This window comes from Arvicanthis niloticus, chromosome 14 (assembly GCF_011762505.2).
Source record: "Arvicanthis niloticus isolate mArvNil1 chromosome 14, mArvNil1.pat.X, whole genome shotgun sequence".
NCBI classification, from domain to species: Eukaryota; Metazoa; Chordata; class Mammalia; order Rodentia; family Muridae; genus Arvicanthis; species Arvicanthis niloticus.
In genome coordinates this window covers 50,158,271-50,175,836 of record NC_047671.1, presented here as the reverse complement: position 1 = coordinate 50,175,836, position 17,566 = coordinate 50,158,271, and the positions used below count along the sequence as shown (strand labels likewise).

General features: G+C 42.1%; 3 protein-coding genes across 3 annotated transcripts; all 3 read left to right on the top strand.

The window, feature by feature from the left end:
* The first annotated feature begins 134 nt into the window (after positions 1–134).
* On the top strand, positions 135–4,676 carry LOC117719700 (protocadherin beta-16-like). Its single transcript, XM_034517911.2, has one exon. The coding sequence runs from the start codon at positions 1,540–1,542 to the stop codon at positions 3,937–3,939; it is 2,400 nt and encodes a 799-aa protein (XP_034373802.1). The 5' UTR covers positions 135–1,539; the 3' UTR covers positions 3,940–4,676.
* Positions 4,677–4,829: 153 nt separating this feature from the next.
* Positions 4,830–11,350, top strand: LOC117719704 (protocadherin beta-18). The gene has a single exon (XM_034517915.2). The coding sequence runs from the start codon at positions 6,202–6,204 to the stop codon at positions 8,578–8,580; it is 2,379 nt and encodes a 792-aa protein (XP_034373806.1). The 5' UTR covers positions 4,830–6,201; the 3' UTR covers positions 8,581–11,350.
* A 1,349-nt stretch (positions 11,351–12,699) lies between these two features.
* On the top strand, positions 12,700–17,483 carry LOC143434341 (protocadherin beta-11-like). The gene has a single exon (XM_076912765.1). The coding sequence runs from the start codon at positions 13,820–13,822 to the stop codon at positions 16,226–16,228; it is 2,409 nt and encodes an 802-aa protein (XP_076768880.1). The 5' UTR covers positions 12,700–13,819; the 3' UTR covers positions 16,229–17,483.
* The last annotated feature ends 83 nt before the right edge of the window (positions 17,484–17,566 follow it).

The following is a 17,566-nucleotide window of genomic DNA, read 5'->3' as shown; positions in this document are numbered from 1 at the left end:
TTAAAAGATGAGCAATTCAATTAAAAATACAAAAAATACAGAATAGATATTTATTTTCCAAAGAAGATATACCCATGGCTAATCCACACATGAAAAACTGTGCAACAGTCCTCAGCAGGGAAATACAAATAAGCATCACAGGAAGACACTCAAACCTACTCGAGTGGCTGGAACCAAAACCTCAGATATGGAGGAGGATGACATAATATTGAAACCCTGATGAAGTATATGCTGCAGCCATTTTTTTTTAAACAGCCTGCCAGATTGTCAAGTGGGCAAACATAGAGCTATCATACAGTAAGCAATTCAACTCCTATAGAAATAAAAAATATGTTCACATAAAATAAGTATATAAATCTTTGTAGAAACAATATTCAGAAGAGCAAAGGGGTGGAAACATTCCAAATGTCCAAATAAGCATGAGCCTGCATCAACCAGAAGAAGTGATGAAATACTGACACATGCTAGAGTTTGGATGAACCATAAGAGCGTCAGGCTGAAGGAAGAAAGCTAACCACAGAAGTCCACATACTCTGTCACTCTGGTCATCTGGAAGTTTACAATAAGGATCTGTAGAGACCAGAAAAGGAGACCAGTCATTCCTTTAGGCCCTGCAAAGGGGAAAGGAGAGAATAATCATTAAAGGATGCAAGGTTCTTCTTTGGTGTAAGATATAAGCTGCAAAGCTGGCCTTAATGATGAGCAAATCACATTGTTTATATATTAAAAGGCTCTAAATTTTATACTTTTAAATGGAAGGATATATTTAAGTATACATTATATCCCAAAGCACCGACACTATTCATGCCAAATATAAGAATCAATCTAGGTCCACATATGTCTATTTATGAAATGATTTTCTGGTGGTTGAACATTGGAAAAACCTACCTTGGATGCCGAAGAGAAGAAGCAATCCATCCATACTTTAATAAAGCATGTCTATGTTGTGTAGGATTCACCAGTTGAAATTTTGCATTTTCTACTTATTTGTTACTCTGTACTGTTTATGGTGGAATATATGTGCGTCCAAAACTAGTTTTACCCGTCAGTGTATGTTCTCAGGATAAATGTTGATTATATATCTTATTTGGTTATTGACACATCAGCAGCATTACATACTCAACTCCCTGAGCGTTAACTTATTTTTGTACTTGTTTTCATACGACCTCAGTGTTTTGTCCATACACACGAAAGCAACTTAGAAAAAGAAGCCAGTGATTCACGTTACATAGTTTAGTCCACAGGTGTTGGAGAATTTTGCCTTTAAATCTGAAACTGTAAGGCTCCATTAGACCGCACGGTGGCGCTGCAGGTTAAGAAGACAGAGCATAGAAATTGCTTCTGTAATTCCCTTGTCGGGTCCAGTTTCTCACCACCTAGAAGCAAAAGGTGTGCCCTTTTCAGCCAATTCATAGGCGAGTGTGAAACCTTAAATATCCTATTGGAGGCTTGATTCCGACGTTCTGGACTGTGAGATAGTGCTGTCACGATCCTGGGCATATGTGAAGCTCCTGTGAAGCAAACACTGAGGAAAGAGCCATGGAGTCTGCGTGGATATGCGATCTGAGACAAAGGCAAGTCCTGGCTTTCTTTGTTTTGCTGAGTGTGTCTGGGGCTGGGGCAGAACTGGGTCCCTATTCCATAGAGGAAGAAACAGAGAGGGGCTCTTTTGTGGCAAATCTTGGGAAAGATCTGGGGGTGGAGCTGGCAGAAATATCCAGCCGCAGGGCTCGGATCATTTCCCAGGAAAACAAAGAGCATTTGCAGCTCAACGTTCAATCTGGAGATTTGCTCATAAACGAGAAACTGGACAGAGAGGAGCTATGTGGACCCATTGAGCCTTGTGTTCTACACTTCCAAGTGTTAATGGAAAACCCTTTAGAGGTATTTCAGGCTGAACTGAGAGTGATGGACATAAATGACTGTTCTCCAGTGTTCAGTGAAAGAGAAATGATACTGAGAATACCAGAAAACAGTGCTTTGGGAAATACATTCCCTTTAAATAATGCTCTGGACTCAGACGTAGAACTCAACAATATCCAGACCTACAGGCTCAGCTCAAACTCTCACTTCCTGGTTGTAACTCGCAACCGCAGTGATGGCAGGAAGTACCCAGAGCTGGTGCTGGAGAAAGAACTGGATCGAGAGGAGGAACCTGAGCTGAGGTTAACTCTGACAGCTTTGGATGGTGGCTCTCCTCCCCGGTCTGGGACGGCACAGGTTCTCATTGAAGTAGTGGACATCAACGATAATGCACCCGAGTTTCAGCAGCCAGCATACCGAGTGCAAATTCCCGAGAACAGTCCCACTGGCTCTCTGGTACTCACAGTCTCAGCCAATGACTTAGACAGTGGAGATAATGGAAAAGTATTGTATGCACTCTCTCAGCCTTCAGAAGATATTAGCAAAACGTTAGAAGTAAACCCTGTAACCGGGGAGATTCGCCTACGAAAAGAGGTGGATTTTGAAACTATTCCCTCTTATGAAGTGGATATCAAGGCCACGGATGGGGGAGGTCTCTCAGGAAAATGCACACTGTTACTGCAGGTGGTGGATGTGAATGACAATGCCCCAGAAGTGATGCTATCTGCACTTACCAGCCCAGTCCCAGAAAACTCCCCGGATGAGGTGGTTGCAGTTTTCAGTGTTAGAGACCCTGACTCAGCTAACAATGGAAAAGTGATTGCCTCCATCCAGGAAGACCTTCCCTTTCTTCTAAAATCATCAGGAAAAAACTTTTACACTTTAGTGACCAAGAGAGCACTTGACAGGGAAGAAAGAGAGCAATTCAACATCACCATCACAGTCACAGACCTGGGCACACCCAGACTCACAACCCAGCACACCATAACAGTGCAGGTGTCCGACATCAATGACAACGCCCCTGCCTTCACCCAAACCTCATACACCATGTTCGTCCGCGAGAACAACAGCCCAGCCCTGCACATAGGCACCATCAGTGCCACAGACTCAGACTCAGGCTCCAATGCCCACATCACCTACTCGCTGCTGCCGCCTCACGACCCGCAGCTGGCCCTTGACTCGCTGGTCTCCATTAACGCTGACAACGGGCAGCTGTTCGCGCTTAGGGCACTGGACTACGAGACCCTGCAGGCTTTCGAGTTCCATGTGGGCGCTACAGACAAAGGCTCGCCCGCGCTCAGCAGCCAGACTCTGGTGCGTGTGGTGGTGCTGGATGACAATGACAATGCGCCCTTCGTGCTCTACCCGCTGCAGAACGCTTCTGCGCCCTGCACTGAGCTGCTGCCCAGGGCAGCGGAGCCCGGATACCTAGTCACCAAGGTGGTGGCTGTGGACCGTGACTCTGGACAGAATGCCTGGCTGTCATTCCAGCTGCTCAAGGCCACGGAGCCCGGGCTGTTCAGTGTGTGGGCGCACAATGGCGAGGTCCGCACCACTAGGCTGCTGAGCGAGCGCGATGTGCTCAAGCACAGGCTGCTGCTGCTGGTCAAGGACAATGGTGATCCTCCGCGCTCTGCCAGTGTCACACTGCATGTGCTAGTGGTGGATGGCTTCTCTCAGCCCTACCTGCCTCTGCCAGAGGTGGCGCGCGACCCTACGCACGATGAGGATGCGTTAACACTCTACCTGGTCATTGCCTTGGCATCTGTGTCTTCTCTCTTCCTCCTGTCTGTGCTGCTGTTCATCGGGGTGAGGCTGTGCAGGAGGGCCAGAGCAGCCTCTCTGAGTGGCTATTCTGTGTCTGAAGGCCACTTTCCTGGCCACGTGGTAGATGTCAGAGGTATGGGAACCCTGTCCCAGAGCTACCAGTATGATGTATGTCTTATGGGCGATTCTTCTGGGACCAGCGAGTTTAACTTCTTAAAGCCAATTCTCCCTAGCTCTCTGCACCAGAGCTCTGGGAAAGAAATGGAGGGAAATTCCACGCTCCAGAATAGTTTTGGATTTCATCATTAACAGAAAGTTACTTGACAGATAATTTACTTCCCAATATTGTTGATTAGGTAAGCCTGTTCACCTGTGACTAGCAACAATGTTAATTTGTACTGTACCCATCCTTTTTCAGGCCCAGGTCTAATGCCACAAGTTTGGTTTTACTCATATTTGTCGTACGGAATTTTTCATAGGATCTCAGAAAATGGAAAGGTTTTATCTGCCATTAACGAGTCCACTAAAACGTTTCTACCACTTTGTTTTTCTTCCTCATTTGCTCTCCATGTTTTATGTAAGTGTTCTGTTTCTAGACATCTTGAATTACTAAAATGCCGTGCTGCATGTTACATACATATATAATAGTTGGTATTTCTGTATTTCATTTCTAGACTGCCTGTCTTGGTGATTAGCTACCTTCGGGTTTTATTATAGATAATAGTTTTCTGAGGCTCTTCTAGTATTTTTTTAGTTTTGTCTTTCCTTGTTTATATATCTTGATTTAAAAATCTATTTCCGTCATAAGTAAGACAAGTATCTAGTCAACCTGAAAATAAGAATAGTATTGTAAGCTACTGAGTTTCTGTATATGTGCCTAAATTTGTGAGAATCAAGGCAGTTTTGGCACTCTAAGGCATCAAATAGAAATATTTAAATTTTTCTTTTAAGTCTACATGAGAACCTAGAGATAGGTGTTGAGTTTTCAATGGCTTACAATCCAGTTATACTCTTTTGAATAAACAATGTATATTTATCATCAAGAAGATGGTGTAATTTTTCTGTGCAACAGAGATGGGAATTCGGGCTGCATCTATCTTTTTTCAATATACATTCTAAAGTTTAATCTATGTCACTTGCTTATAGTGGGAAAATTAGAACATTGTAGGTCTTTGAATAAAAAATATTGAGGAAAACATTTTATCACTACACCCTTGGTTTCAGCAATGTTAGGATGTATACTGGTTTGTCATCATTCTGGTCTGTATTTAAGGCACAGCAAATAGATCATATTAGATTTCATTAAGAGGGACATTTAAACAAATGTAAGGCTTTTCTTTAACTCAGTAGATGAAGGCTGTTTTAAGAAAATAAAGATACCCGGGCAGTGGTGGCTCACGCCTTTAATCCCAGCACTTGGGCGGCAGAGGCAGGAGGATTTCTGAGTTCAAGGCCAGCCTGGTCTATGGAGTGAGGTCCAAGACAGCCAGGGCTACACAGAGAAACCCTGTCTCAAAAAGCAAAAACAACCACAACAAAGGAGAAAATAAAGATTAATGGAAGGAAAGCGACAGAAACTTCAAAGTATAAGGAAATGAAATGGTGTGATTTTCAGATGGTAGGTGCTGAAGGACGTAGGCTGTTTCTTGTCCTCCTTACAGTTCATTTGTGTATTATTTGGTTTAATAAATAGTAGTGACTGAGTGATTTTTCCAACCAGAGATAAGGTATAGTTCCTGTCCAAATTGGTCACATAGAGAAGGAAAGGTAGATTCTGATAAAGCTGGAAGCTATGCTTTTTACACAATAAGCAGGGTGTGTGCAGAAGTCACAGTCATGCGCATAGCATACTGGGGCACAGAGTGGGCAGCATGGTTGCTCAGTTATGGCTGCAAAGTGCTGCTTCTGTTTGGGGAACGTGATAGAGTTGGAATAAGTTTTCCGAGAAATGTGTGAAATAGATTTCTTTTGCATGGCCTCTGTGTTCCTGTGCCCCTGTTTCCAGAACTATGAAACATGTTGTCGGAAGACATGATCACATTTTCCCCTTTGTTTGCATGAGCGGGTGCCAAAACCAAAATAGAATTAGCATGGAATACAAAATAGCATTGAAACAAAGTTACTGCTACAAGTCTTTTATTCAACTGTTAAAATCTTAACTTCCCCATGAAGCTGTGAAGAACCAGTAGGAATGGATGTCTACCTCAACATTATTTTCAAAAATCAAACAAAAGGAGAAATGAGAAACCAAAATAACATGCAATGGGAAATATTTCATAAGGATGTATGTGTGAACCCAAAAAAAAATGGATGCAGCCATTTTTAATCTGTTGGTACCACATGGTGGCGCTGCAGGCTAAAGAAATGCAAGGGAAATTAAAGTGAGGCTGAGCTAGAAGCCAAAAAATAAAAAAGAGCAAAATTCTGATCGATGAGGGGGGAAAGCTGAGGCTCCTCGAGACTGAAGAAGGAAAAATACATCCTAGGTCCTTCCAGCTAGGTGGAACATCTGAGTTGTATGACTACTGGGAACTGTGGCTGAAACCTGCAGTAAGAAAAAAAAAAGAAGCAATGGCAGCAAGAGGATCACGCTTCCCCAGACAAAGGCAAGTGCTATTTCTCTTCCTGTTCGGGGGACTGTGTTTGGCAGGTCCTGAGTTTGGACGTTATTCAGTGACTGAGGAAACAGAAAGGGGATCATTTGTGGCGAATCTAGCGAAGGATCTGGGGCTAGGGGTGGAAGCGCTGATTGCAAAGAGAACTAGGGTGATTTCTGATGATAACAAGCAGCACTTGCTTCTGGAATCTCACACTGGAGATTTGCTCACAAATGAGAAACTGGACCGGGAGAAGCTGTGCGGCCCCACAGAACCCTGCATGCTGTATTTCCAAATTTTAATGGATAACCCCTTTCAGATTTACCGGGCTGAGCTGAGAATTCTGGATATAAATGATCACTCACCCATATTCCAGGACAAAAAGATGATTTTAAAAATACCAGAAAACACAGCCGTAGGGACAACATTTCGATTACAAAGAGCACAAGACTCAGATGGTGGACAGAATGGCATCCAAAACTATACCATCAGCCCCAACTCTTTTTTTCATGTTACCATTGGTGACAGCGATGAAGGAATGGTATATCCAGAGCTTGTGCTAGACAAAGCTCTGGATTGGGAGGAGCAGCCGGAGTTCAGTTTAACACTCACAGCACTTGATGGCGGGTCTCCACCCAGGTCTGGGACAGCCACTATACATATTCTGGTCATGGACGTCAATGATAATGCCCCACAGTTTCCCCAAGAAGTTTATGAAACCCAGGCTCCAGAAAACAGTCCAGTAGGCCTTATTGTCATTAAAGTCACCGGAGAAGATGTAGACTCCGGGGTCAATGCAGAAATATCCTATTCATTTTTTGATGCTTCTGAAGATATTCGAGCAACCTTTCAAATCAACCCTTTCTCTGGGGAAATCACGCTCAGAGCCTTGCTTGACTATGAGTTCATAAAGTCCTATAAGTTAAATGTCCAGGCAGTTGATGGTGGAGGCCTTTCTGCAAGATGCACGGTTCTAGTTCGGGTTTTAGACATTAATGACAACCCCCCTGAACTGACCATGTCATCACTTGTCAATGAAGTTGTTGAGAACTCACCTGAAACCATACTGGCAGTTTTTAGGATTAATGACAGAGACTCTGGAGAGAATGGAAAAATGGTTTGCTACATTCAAGAAAATCTGCCTTTCCTTCTGAAACCTTCCATAGACAATTTTTACATCCTAATGACAGAAGGAGCACTGGACAGAGAGAGCAGAGCTGAGTACAACATCACCATCACTGTCTCAGACCTGGGCACACCCAGGCTCACAACCCAGCACACCATAACAGTGCAGGTGTCCGACATCAACGACAACACCCCTGCCTTCACCCAAACTTCCTACACCATCTTCGTCCGTGAGAACAACAGCCCTGCCCTGCACATAGGCACCATCAGTGCCACAGACTCAGACTCAGGCTCCAATGCCCTCATCACCTACTCGCTGCTGCCACCCCAAGACCCGCAGCTGGCCCTCGCCTCGCTCATCTCCATCAATGCAGACAATGGGCAGCTGTTTGCGCTCAGGGCACTGGACTATGAGACCCTACAGGCCTTCGAGTTCCATGTGGGTGCAATAGACCGAGGCTCGCCCGCGCTCAGCAGCCAGGCTCTGGTGCGGGTGGTAGTGCTGGACGACAATGACAATGCGCCCTTTGTGCTCTACCCACTGCAGAACGCTTCTGTGCCCTGCACTGAGCTGCTGCCCAGGGCGGCAGAGCCCGGCTATCTGGTCACCAAGGTGGTGGCTGTGGACCGCGACTCTGGCCAGAATGCCTGGCTGTCGTTCCAATTGCTCAAAGCCACCGAGCCAGGACTGTTCAGCGTGTGGGCACACAATGGGGAGGTGCGCACCACCAGGCTGCTGAGCGAGCGCGATGTGCCCAAGCATAGGCTGCTGCTGCTGGTCAAAGACAATGGCGATCCACTGCGCTCTGCCAGTGTCACACTGCATGTGTTACTGGTGGATGGCTTCTCTCAGCCCTACCTGCCTCTGCCAGAGGTGGCACGCAACACCACTCAAAAGGAAGAGGATGTGCTCACACTGTACCTGGTCATAGCCTTGGCATCTGTGTCTTCTCTCTTCCTCTTGTCTGTGCTGCTGTTTGTTGGGGTGAGACTGTGCAGGAGGGCCAGGGCGGCCTCTCTGGGTGGCTGCCCTGTGCCTGAGGGACACTTTCCTGGACACCTTGTGGACGTCAGCGGTACAGGAACACTGTCCCAGAGCTACCAATATGAGGTGTGTCTAATGGGAGGCTCCTCTGGTACCAGTGATTTCAAGTTCTTGAAACCGATTTACCCTGAAGTTCATGCTTATGATTCCCAGGGCAATCGTGATGAAAACCCCACATTTTGAAGTTTCTAAATTTTTTTTGAGTAATGTTTCATTCCATTTAATATATAATACAGTCATATGAATATCAATTTAGTTGTAAAGTAATTGCTACACAGCAAAACTAACTTGTTTTTCAACTTCCAGGTGGGTCACATTTAGATTTTTACAGTGTTTTTACTTAGTACTTTAGTGGTTGTTTCATGCTTGAGTTTTTTGTTTGTTTGTTTATGTTTTCTTTCTAGTAGAGTATTGCCACTTTAAATTTGAGGTTTTGCTTCTTTCATAGTGCGTGATAGTTTGGTTTCATTTCTCATTATAGGAAATTGAAGTTTGGGGTTTTGTTGTTATTGTTTTGTTTTCTTTTGTTGGCTAAGAACTAACAAGCCTTTTGCATGGTAAGAAAATGTTCCACCATAGAGCTCTATTTCCAGCCAGGCATGCTTTGTACTCACTTTTAAAAGCTGTACATTCTTTTAACTTTCACTGAGTTCGTTTTTGACAGTTTCATGCATCTATGTCGTGTCTTCTGTTTATTATAACCTTTTGATTAGTCTCCTTGCAATCCCTATTACTTCCCTTCCTCCCTTACAAGTCCCTTGACATGTTTATGTTTTTAGTGTTTTGATAATTTTTGTGCCAGCATGCTGATTAGTGACTTCTGCTCCTATGATGCCATGCTTTGGACTTCTAAATTCCTAACTTTTGTCCCACTGGGTCCCTTCCTTTTCCAAGCAGGTATCCCATGCTTTTTTCTAACATGGCTATCTCATTGCCTGTATTTCCTATCTTCCTTATGAGTTTCTTCTCTTTTCTCTTCTCTTCTCTTCTCTTCTCTTCTCTTCTCTTCTCTTCTCTTCTCTTCTCTTCTCTTCTCTTCTCTTCTCTTCCTTTCTTTTCTTTTCTTTTCTTTTCTTTTCTTTTCTTTTCTTTTTCAAAACAGAGTTTCTCTATGTAGACCTGGCTGTCCTGGAATTAGTTCTGCAGATTAGGTTGACCTCAAAGTCACAGAGATCCACCTGCCTCTGCTGCCCAAATGCTGGCATTAAACTTGTGTGTCACCACCACTCAGTAAGAGCTTGTTTTTATGTTTATTCTTGGTGACATATACAACAAATGGTGTCATATAATGCTAATGCAGTATGGTAGTCTGCATGAAAATCAACATAAGTTTGAGCACATTTAAATTTTGTGTGACAATATTGATGGGCTGTTGGGAAGATAATTTTTATGTTATATTGAAACTTTTAAAATTGTCAAATTTAAACATTGAAATAAAGTAAAAGTTACAGAGAAAATGAATTTTTATCTCCAGTCCCTTTCTACACAGTTGTTCTTCAAATTTGATCTACTTCCAGATGCTGTGTTTAAACTGCTTTCTCTTTATAGTCAACGTTTATGTGTTACCTACTTTCTGCAGTTCTTGTTTCACGTTAATAGACACCCATACAAAAGGAACTAATTTCCCTTATCCTGGGGTTTTTTGTAGAATAACCATAAAGTTGTTAGTTATGTTTTTGTAGGTTTCTAGGCTCAAACCCAAGGCCTCCCAGATGAGTACCATCCTGAAGTTAAAACTAATATTAATGTCCACCTGTATAGATTTCCTATGTATAAATACTTAGTATTGCAGTATGATTATATTTTCTTTCTTGGAAACATTTTCCCCAGAGCTAATAGTTGCTGTTTTAGATTTGGATTTATTTGTATTTACTGCTAGTGATTTTTCTGCCCCTCTCGTTCCATGTTAAGTGATCTAACAAAGCAGTGGATTACCTTGAGCTGAATTCTCTGTTCTCACTACTGTTTTTTTTCATCATATTCCTCTTGAATAATAACTTCTTGCCTTCGAATATTCAAATATATAAGATACAAATTAATTGTGTTTATTTACTAGGGAGCTTTCATTCATAGGTCTTCTTTTAGACTGTTTACCCTATGCTTTAATACTTTTCCCACACTGCACACCTTTTATAGGACCAGTATAATTTCTGAGTTTACCTTCTTACTTCTGACAATTTCATTAAAAATAGATGCAGAGGAATAAATAAAACAACTTTAGGAGAAATAAAACAACTTTTCATACTTTACATAGTGAAGCAATCTATTCATTTGATTGATAGTTTGACTGGGTATAAAAGTAGAATATGAAAATTTCTCCCTCAAAGTTAAAAAGCACTTTTCCTTTTCTTAATTGTGTAGAATTGCCTTTCACAAAGACAATTCCATTCTAAAGCCTATCTCTTTTTCTGCAATTTTTTCCCATTCATTCTGGAAACATTGAAAAACTTACCCTTAGTAGTCTGAGAATACAATAGCTGTGACTATTTCTTGGTTAACCCATTCATGAGGATGTATCCTGTCAATGTTGAGATTCTCAATTCAGAAAAAAACTCATTTTAGTTTGCTATAATTTCTCACTTGTATTTTCTAAAAATCTTGATTAAATATCTGACTGACCAGAAGAGTTCTACAAGACCCTAAGCTCATTTCATTTTGTATTTCTGCTCTCTTTGCTCCTTGTTCTGCTTTCTTGCACTGCTCATTTAATCATTCAGTCTTTATTTGTAAGCTTGCTTTTTGGTAAATACTTTTAGAAGGTTTTGGTTATGTTATTTTTTGAACAGTATGCATTGGAAGTGTAAGTTTTCTCCTATCTGTGATTTACCCCCTTAGATTATATTATGAAAATATGCTGTACAGTATTATTAGCATCAAACTGTCATTTTAAACATTAAGAGTGAGTCACAGAAGTTAAAGAAATTTACCAAAATTATACAGTTTGTAAGGGACACTTAAGTCTCCTAATCTGTTTTGTTGCCTTTTCCAACTTTGAATCAGGGTCTCAACTACATAGTAAGGGTAGCCTCCAATTTGCAATCTTTCTGACTCTGCCTCTTGTGTATTGAAACTACAGACATATACAACCCAATATGTTCCAGCTCTCACCTACCATTTCTCTCATAATAAGAACATATACTCCATACAAATGCTACTAACATGAAATTGGTATTTGAAACACAAAGAATCATGGAAGGTGTAAGTAAACATTTGTTTCTTAAATTTTATTTTTCTGGTGGTATTGATCAGACATTTCCTCTTGTTTCTTTTTGTTTTGTAGTTGTATTGGTGTGTGTGTGTGTGTATGTGTGTGTGTGTGTGTGTGTGTGTGATTCTCTTGTCTGCATCTACTGTCTGTGCTTTGACTAAAGATGTGCCGTACTATATATGATTTTTACATGGATACTAGTGATCAAACTCAGATCCAGGTTTGCACAGACAGTGTTTTACTCACTAATTATCTTTATAGCCATGAACATTGGTTTGGACCTTTCTACTTCATGTTATAGATGTCCTCTCAAATAGCATGTAGTCCTTGGCTGCATTCTCATAATGAAGAATTCTGCATTTAAAACACTATGTATCAACCCTCTGTGGTTGAACAGGCATGGATGGCAAGACTTCATTCTAATGTTACCATGCTAAGGCAGAGGTATTTTCTAGGTAGAACCACATCAGTAAGTATAAGAATTTATTTGAGCTTTCACACTTTTTAGGTTAGCATTCTGGAATAACGAATGTATGAGATTATGTGTCAACAGCACACCTTGTGTTCTACAGTCTGAGAATGTTGTTGAGAAGGGACTTGAAGTTTCACTATTGAAAAATATGAATCTAAAAATCTGAAGTTCTACTTTTCTTCAGCATGACTCAAGTGTCGAAGACTAGAGAAAGTTTGCTCTTCTCTTCGAGTCAAGTGCCTAGTCTCTACCATGAATGACTTTTCTGCCTCTGTAGATACTGAGAATTTAACATTACTGTGAATACAGTTTTAATTAATAACTTGTTCATCTCAAGATTAACTTTAATCTTCCCATTTCTCTGAATCTGGAATGCGAAGGCTATTCTGTTAGACAAACATGTTAATTGTCCTTTCTCCAGTGATGGATTTTTAGCCATTTCCTAGAACTTCATAATGAGTTTCTTCCGATTGCTTTCTATTATTAAATACATGTATGCTACCTGTGTACTTTAATTTTGTGAATTCTCAATACTGTTACTTTACTATCAGCTTAATGGGTATTTTAAAGGTGAAAAGATAATTGTGCATATAACTAGACCACCTACCTTTCAGTTTTTCTCTTTCGTGATGGTTTATATTTTTTCAACCATATATAGAACTTATAGTTTTAAAAATTCCACTCAAATTAACATTTTTCAACTGGAATGTTTCATTCATTCCTGAGGTACCTTTGAAGCTTTCAATTGTGGACATCATTGATGAGTTCCTAGCCTTTATCCCCAACAGTCTCCTCCTTCAGTGGCAATAGTGAACTCCAGCTACGGCTAAAACCTCTCCAAGTTTCAGAGATGATACTAGTCAGGTAAAGCAAGCACAGAGTAGGCTCTGTCACTAAAAGCTATCAATCCCTGTAATACTATACTCAAGTAACCATGTATTTCTTCATTAATAGGAACACGGCATTAATTGGTTTCATTCACAGATTAAATTTTTGCTTTCTTTAGGAAATCAAATTTCTCTTCTTTTTCCTCTCTGAACTGTTGTGTGTTGTTGGCAGACTATTTCCTGAGGGAGGTCAGCTTTCGGAGCGTAAGTGTCCTTTACTCAAAATGGCGCATTTGTATTGTGCACCACTTGCTGAATCGTTGTGACTTGTTAGAACCTGGAACTAAACCATGAATTTATATAATATATTCCTTAACATGCACCATCTTCTGGATAATTCCGTTTCATAATCCAAGGATAGCCTCTGAAACATTCCGTGGACATTTTCTCTTTCCCTTTCTACCTAAGGCCAAGTGGTAAAGGAATGTATTAAACTTAACAATGTTATAATCCTGAGATACTTGCCAGGTGCTTTAAAACAAACACTAACATCATTATGAGCCATAAAGAACACCTGAAAAAATATACTAGCAACCACATGATAAGTATTTGTCTCTGAGAGAAATTTGATGTGAATGAAACTTAAGTAGCATTCATCAAACTGTAAAAACCTGTGAAGACACATGGTGGCGCTGCAGGATAATGTTACAGGGGGGAAAAAAATTACATTAAATGACGCAGACACAGCCCAAGTGAGCACAGAAAACTAGAAAGAAAAACAAGCCATGAGGGTGCTACGTGGAAGCCATTTATCCTTCGGATTCTGAGGATTCCGTGGACAAATCAAGAGGCACGTTTTACAGAAGAGTGTGGGGAGCAGAAGTGGATCTGCCAGGAGCCCTCTGGAAAGGAACTATGGAGAACCGAGGGGGACAGTATCTGCAGACAAGGCAAGTCCTGCTTCTCTTTGTTTTCCTAGGAATGCCTCAAGCACACTCTGAGGCTGGGAGACTTTCAGTGGTGGAGGAAACGCTGAGTGGGGCCTTGGTAGGGAATTTGGTAAAGGACCTGGGGCTTGAGGTGGGTGAGCTGTCTGCACGAGGTGCTCAGGTGGCCTCTAATGATAACAAACTGCCTTTGCAATTGAACATAAATACAGGAGATTTGCTCCTAAGCGAACCGCTGGACCGTGAGGAGCTGTGCGGCTCCACTGAGCCCTGCGTGCTCCATTTCCAGGTGTTACTGAAAAAACCCTTAAAGATTTTACAGGCTGAGCTTCAGGTCATGGATGTAAATGACAACTCTCCCATATTCATGGAAAAGGAAATGGTTTTAGAAATCCCAGAGAACAGTCCTGTTGGTGCTGTGTTCTTACTAGAAAGTGCGACCGATTTAGATGTAGGAATCAACGCTGTTAAAAGCTATGCGATAAGCCAGAGCTCCCATTTCCACGTTACAATGAGAGTTAATCCCGACGGCAGGAAATACCCAGAGTTAGTTTTGGACAAGGCGCTGGATTATGAGGAGCAGCCTGAGCTCAATCTCATCCTCACTGCTTTGGATGGAGGGACGCCACCCAGGTCTGGGACTGCCTTGGTTCGAGTGGAGGTCATAGATATTAATGACAACTCCCCCGAGTTTGACCACATGTTCTATGAAGTGACAATTCCAGAGAATAGCATGCTTGGCTCACTGGTTATCACTGCATCGGCCTGGGATTTAGACTCAGGAATTAATGGTGAACTATCCTATGCATTTTCCCAGGCATCAGAGAATATTCAAAAAACATTTGCAATTAATAAAAATTCTGGAGAAATACGTTTAATAGGCTATTTGGACTTTGAAACAACTGAATCCTACTCAATAATCATTAAAGCTACTGATCGGGGAGGACTTTTTGGGAAATCTACAGTAAGAATTCAGGTGATGGATGTGAATGACAATTTCCCTGAAATCATTGTGTCATCATTTATCAGTCCAATCCCAGAAAATACTGCAGAGAGTTTAGTTATGGTTTTTAGTATTCGAGACAAGGACTCAGGAGAAAACAGCAAGATGGTTTGTTCTATTCCAGAGGATCTCCCGTTTGTGCTAAAATCTTCTATTGAAAATTACTACCACTTAGAAACGGAAGGAGCACTGGACAGAGAGAGCAGAGCTGAGTACAACATCACCATCACGGTCTCAGACCTGGGCACACCCAGACTCACAACCCAGCACACCATAACAGTGCAGGTGTCTGACATCAATGACAACGCTCCTGCCTTCACCCAAACCTCTTACACGATGTTCATCCATGAGAATAACAGCCCTGCCCTGCACATAGGCACCATCAGTGCCACAGACTCAGACTCAGGCTCCAATGCCCACATCACCTACTCGCTGCTGCAGCCCCACGACCCACAGCTGGCGCTCACCTCGCTCATCTCCATCAACGCAGACAATGGGCAGTTGTTCGCGCTCAGGGCGATGGACTACGAGGCCCTGCAGACCTTCGAGTTCCTTGTGGGCGCCACAGACCAAGGCTCACCTGCGCTCAGCAGCCAGGCTCTGGTGCACGTGGTGGTGCTGGACGAAAATGACAATGCGCCCTTCGTGCTCTACCCGCTGCAGAATGCTTCTGCACCCTGCACTGAGCTGCTGCCCAGGGCTGCGGAGGCCGGCTACCTGGTCACCAAGGTGGTGGCTGTGGATCGCGACTCTGGACAGAATGCCTGGCTGTCATTCCAGCTGCTCAAAGCCACGGAGCCCGGACTGTTTAGCGTGCGGGCGCACAATGGCGAGGTGCGCACCACCAGGCTGCTGAGTGAGCGCGATGTGCCCAAGCACAGGCTGCTGCTGGTGGTCAAGGACAATGGAGAGCCTCCCCGCTCTGCCAGCGTCACACTGCACGTGTTACTGGTGGATGGCTTCTCTCAGCCCTACCTGCCTCTGCCAGAGGTGGCGCGGGACTCTGTGCAGGATGTTGAAGATGTACTCACACTGTACCTGGTTATTGCTTTGGCATCTGTGTCTTCGCTCTTCCTCCTGTCTGTGCTGCTGTTTGTGGGAGTGAGGCTGTGCAGGAGGGCCAGGGCAGCCTCTCTGGGTGGCTGTACTGTGCCCGAGGGACACTTTCCTGATCATCTCGTGGATATTAGCGGTGCGGGAACTCTGTCCCAGAGCTACCAGTATGAGGTGTGTCTGATGGGAGGTAGTGGGACAAATGAGTTCAGATTCTTGAAGCCAATTTCCCCCAATTTACAACCCCAATTCCCTGGGAAAGAAAGGGAGGAAAGTCCTTCTTTGCGCAATAGCTTTGGGTTATTTAGTGACTGTAATTGATGCTGTATTTCATTTTGTGGCTATTCCATGCTAATGTGTATTTCTCTGAATTTGCATGATCTTCAAATAGAGTGTTTGCATTTTATTATGTCCCTCCCACTTTCCAATTTATGCCAGCGCTTGTAATTAGATGGTAATTTATTCTGTAGCCTATTCTCTGGGATGACCTAACTTGTAAATAATTTACCCTGTCCCCCTTCCCATCTGTCTTTTCCAGTTGCACTTTCACCTGCAGTTTTGCTTATGATGAAATAAACAGACCGTTTTAGGGTAGTTAAATTTTCAAGCGTATCTTTTGTTGAGTCTCCTTTTCTAGTTTTTCTTGTGGCTTGTTATCATGGGTGCTATTTTTAAGTGAGTTTATTTTTTAAAGCACCCTAGTTTAATGTTTTAATGTTTGTTACTATTAAATATATTGATTGTGTTGGAAAATCTATACTGTGATACAACCATTAAGCCTATTGAGAAGGAGCCCATAGCGGGTCTGGGGACAGCTTAGTGATAGATCCCCAGATAGATCAAAACACATACTGAACAAGTGGGAAAAGGTGGTGGTGAGCTTCTTACTGTCTTATGTGTCACATGCTGCAGAGGCACGTGAATACTGTGGTTACTTATAAAATCTTGAAATATGAGGCCTTAATTTTACAAATGTCTCACTAACTTCACAGGAAAAGAATGTAAGCCAGGTGTAAGAAGAGGCACCTAAACAATAGTTTGAATAGGAGAAACCAAGCCTGTGAGATAATTATAATTTTGCTTATGTTCCCCCTGAAATAAATGAACATTCACTGAGAACTAATTCACAAGTACACACATTTGCTGTATTATTATGCAACACTCAAATCTAATAGGAAGAGTACTTAGTCTATTGTGAGCTTGAAATTTCCTTTCTTATTGTATTGCTTGAATTTCCTGATATGATCATAAGCCACTGAGTCTGTCTCAGACTCCGCTGAAGAGCAGCATCCAAAAGTTTGATGACTACATTTTATAATGTATGAATGTGTCATGTTCTGATTGTAAAAAATAATAATAATAAATTAAAACTACCACAGAGGAGATAGACTTCTCTATTTTTTGAAGGAATTATATGTTTCCTAACTCTAGTGGAGAGTAATCAAGACTTCACCTCAGGAGCTTCTATGTTCACATACAAGTAACTAACCAATCATCTTCTAAAATGTTGGCTCTTCAGCAGTAAGTCTCTGAGCAGACAACTATATCTGGTGAATAAAAGTTACTTTCACATTAACCAAGGGGAGTTTCATTTCTTTGCAATCATTCTACTGAAAATTCTATTTTAAAAGTCATAAATAATGTCTATATACAGTGAAT

Coding starts and splice junctions, on each gene's coding strand:
- LOC117719704 (XM_034517915.2), top strand. CDS start 6,202: ATGGCAGCAAGAGGATCACGCTTCCCCAGACAAAGGCAAGTGCTATTT.
- LOC117719700 (XM_034517911.2), top strand. CDS start 1,540: ATGGAGTCTGCGTGGATATGCGATCTGAGACAAAGGCAAGTCCTGGCT.
- LOC143434341 (XM_076912765.1), top strand. CDS start 13,820: ATGGAGAACCGAGGGGGACAGTATCTGCAGACAAGGCAAGTCCTGCTT.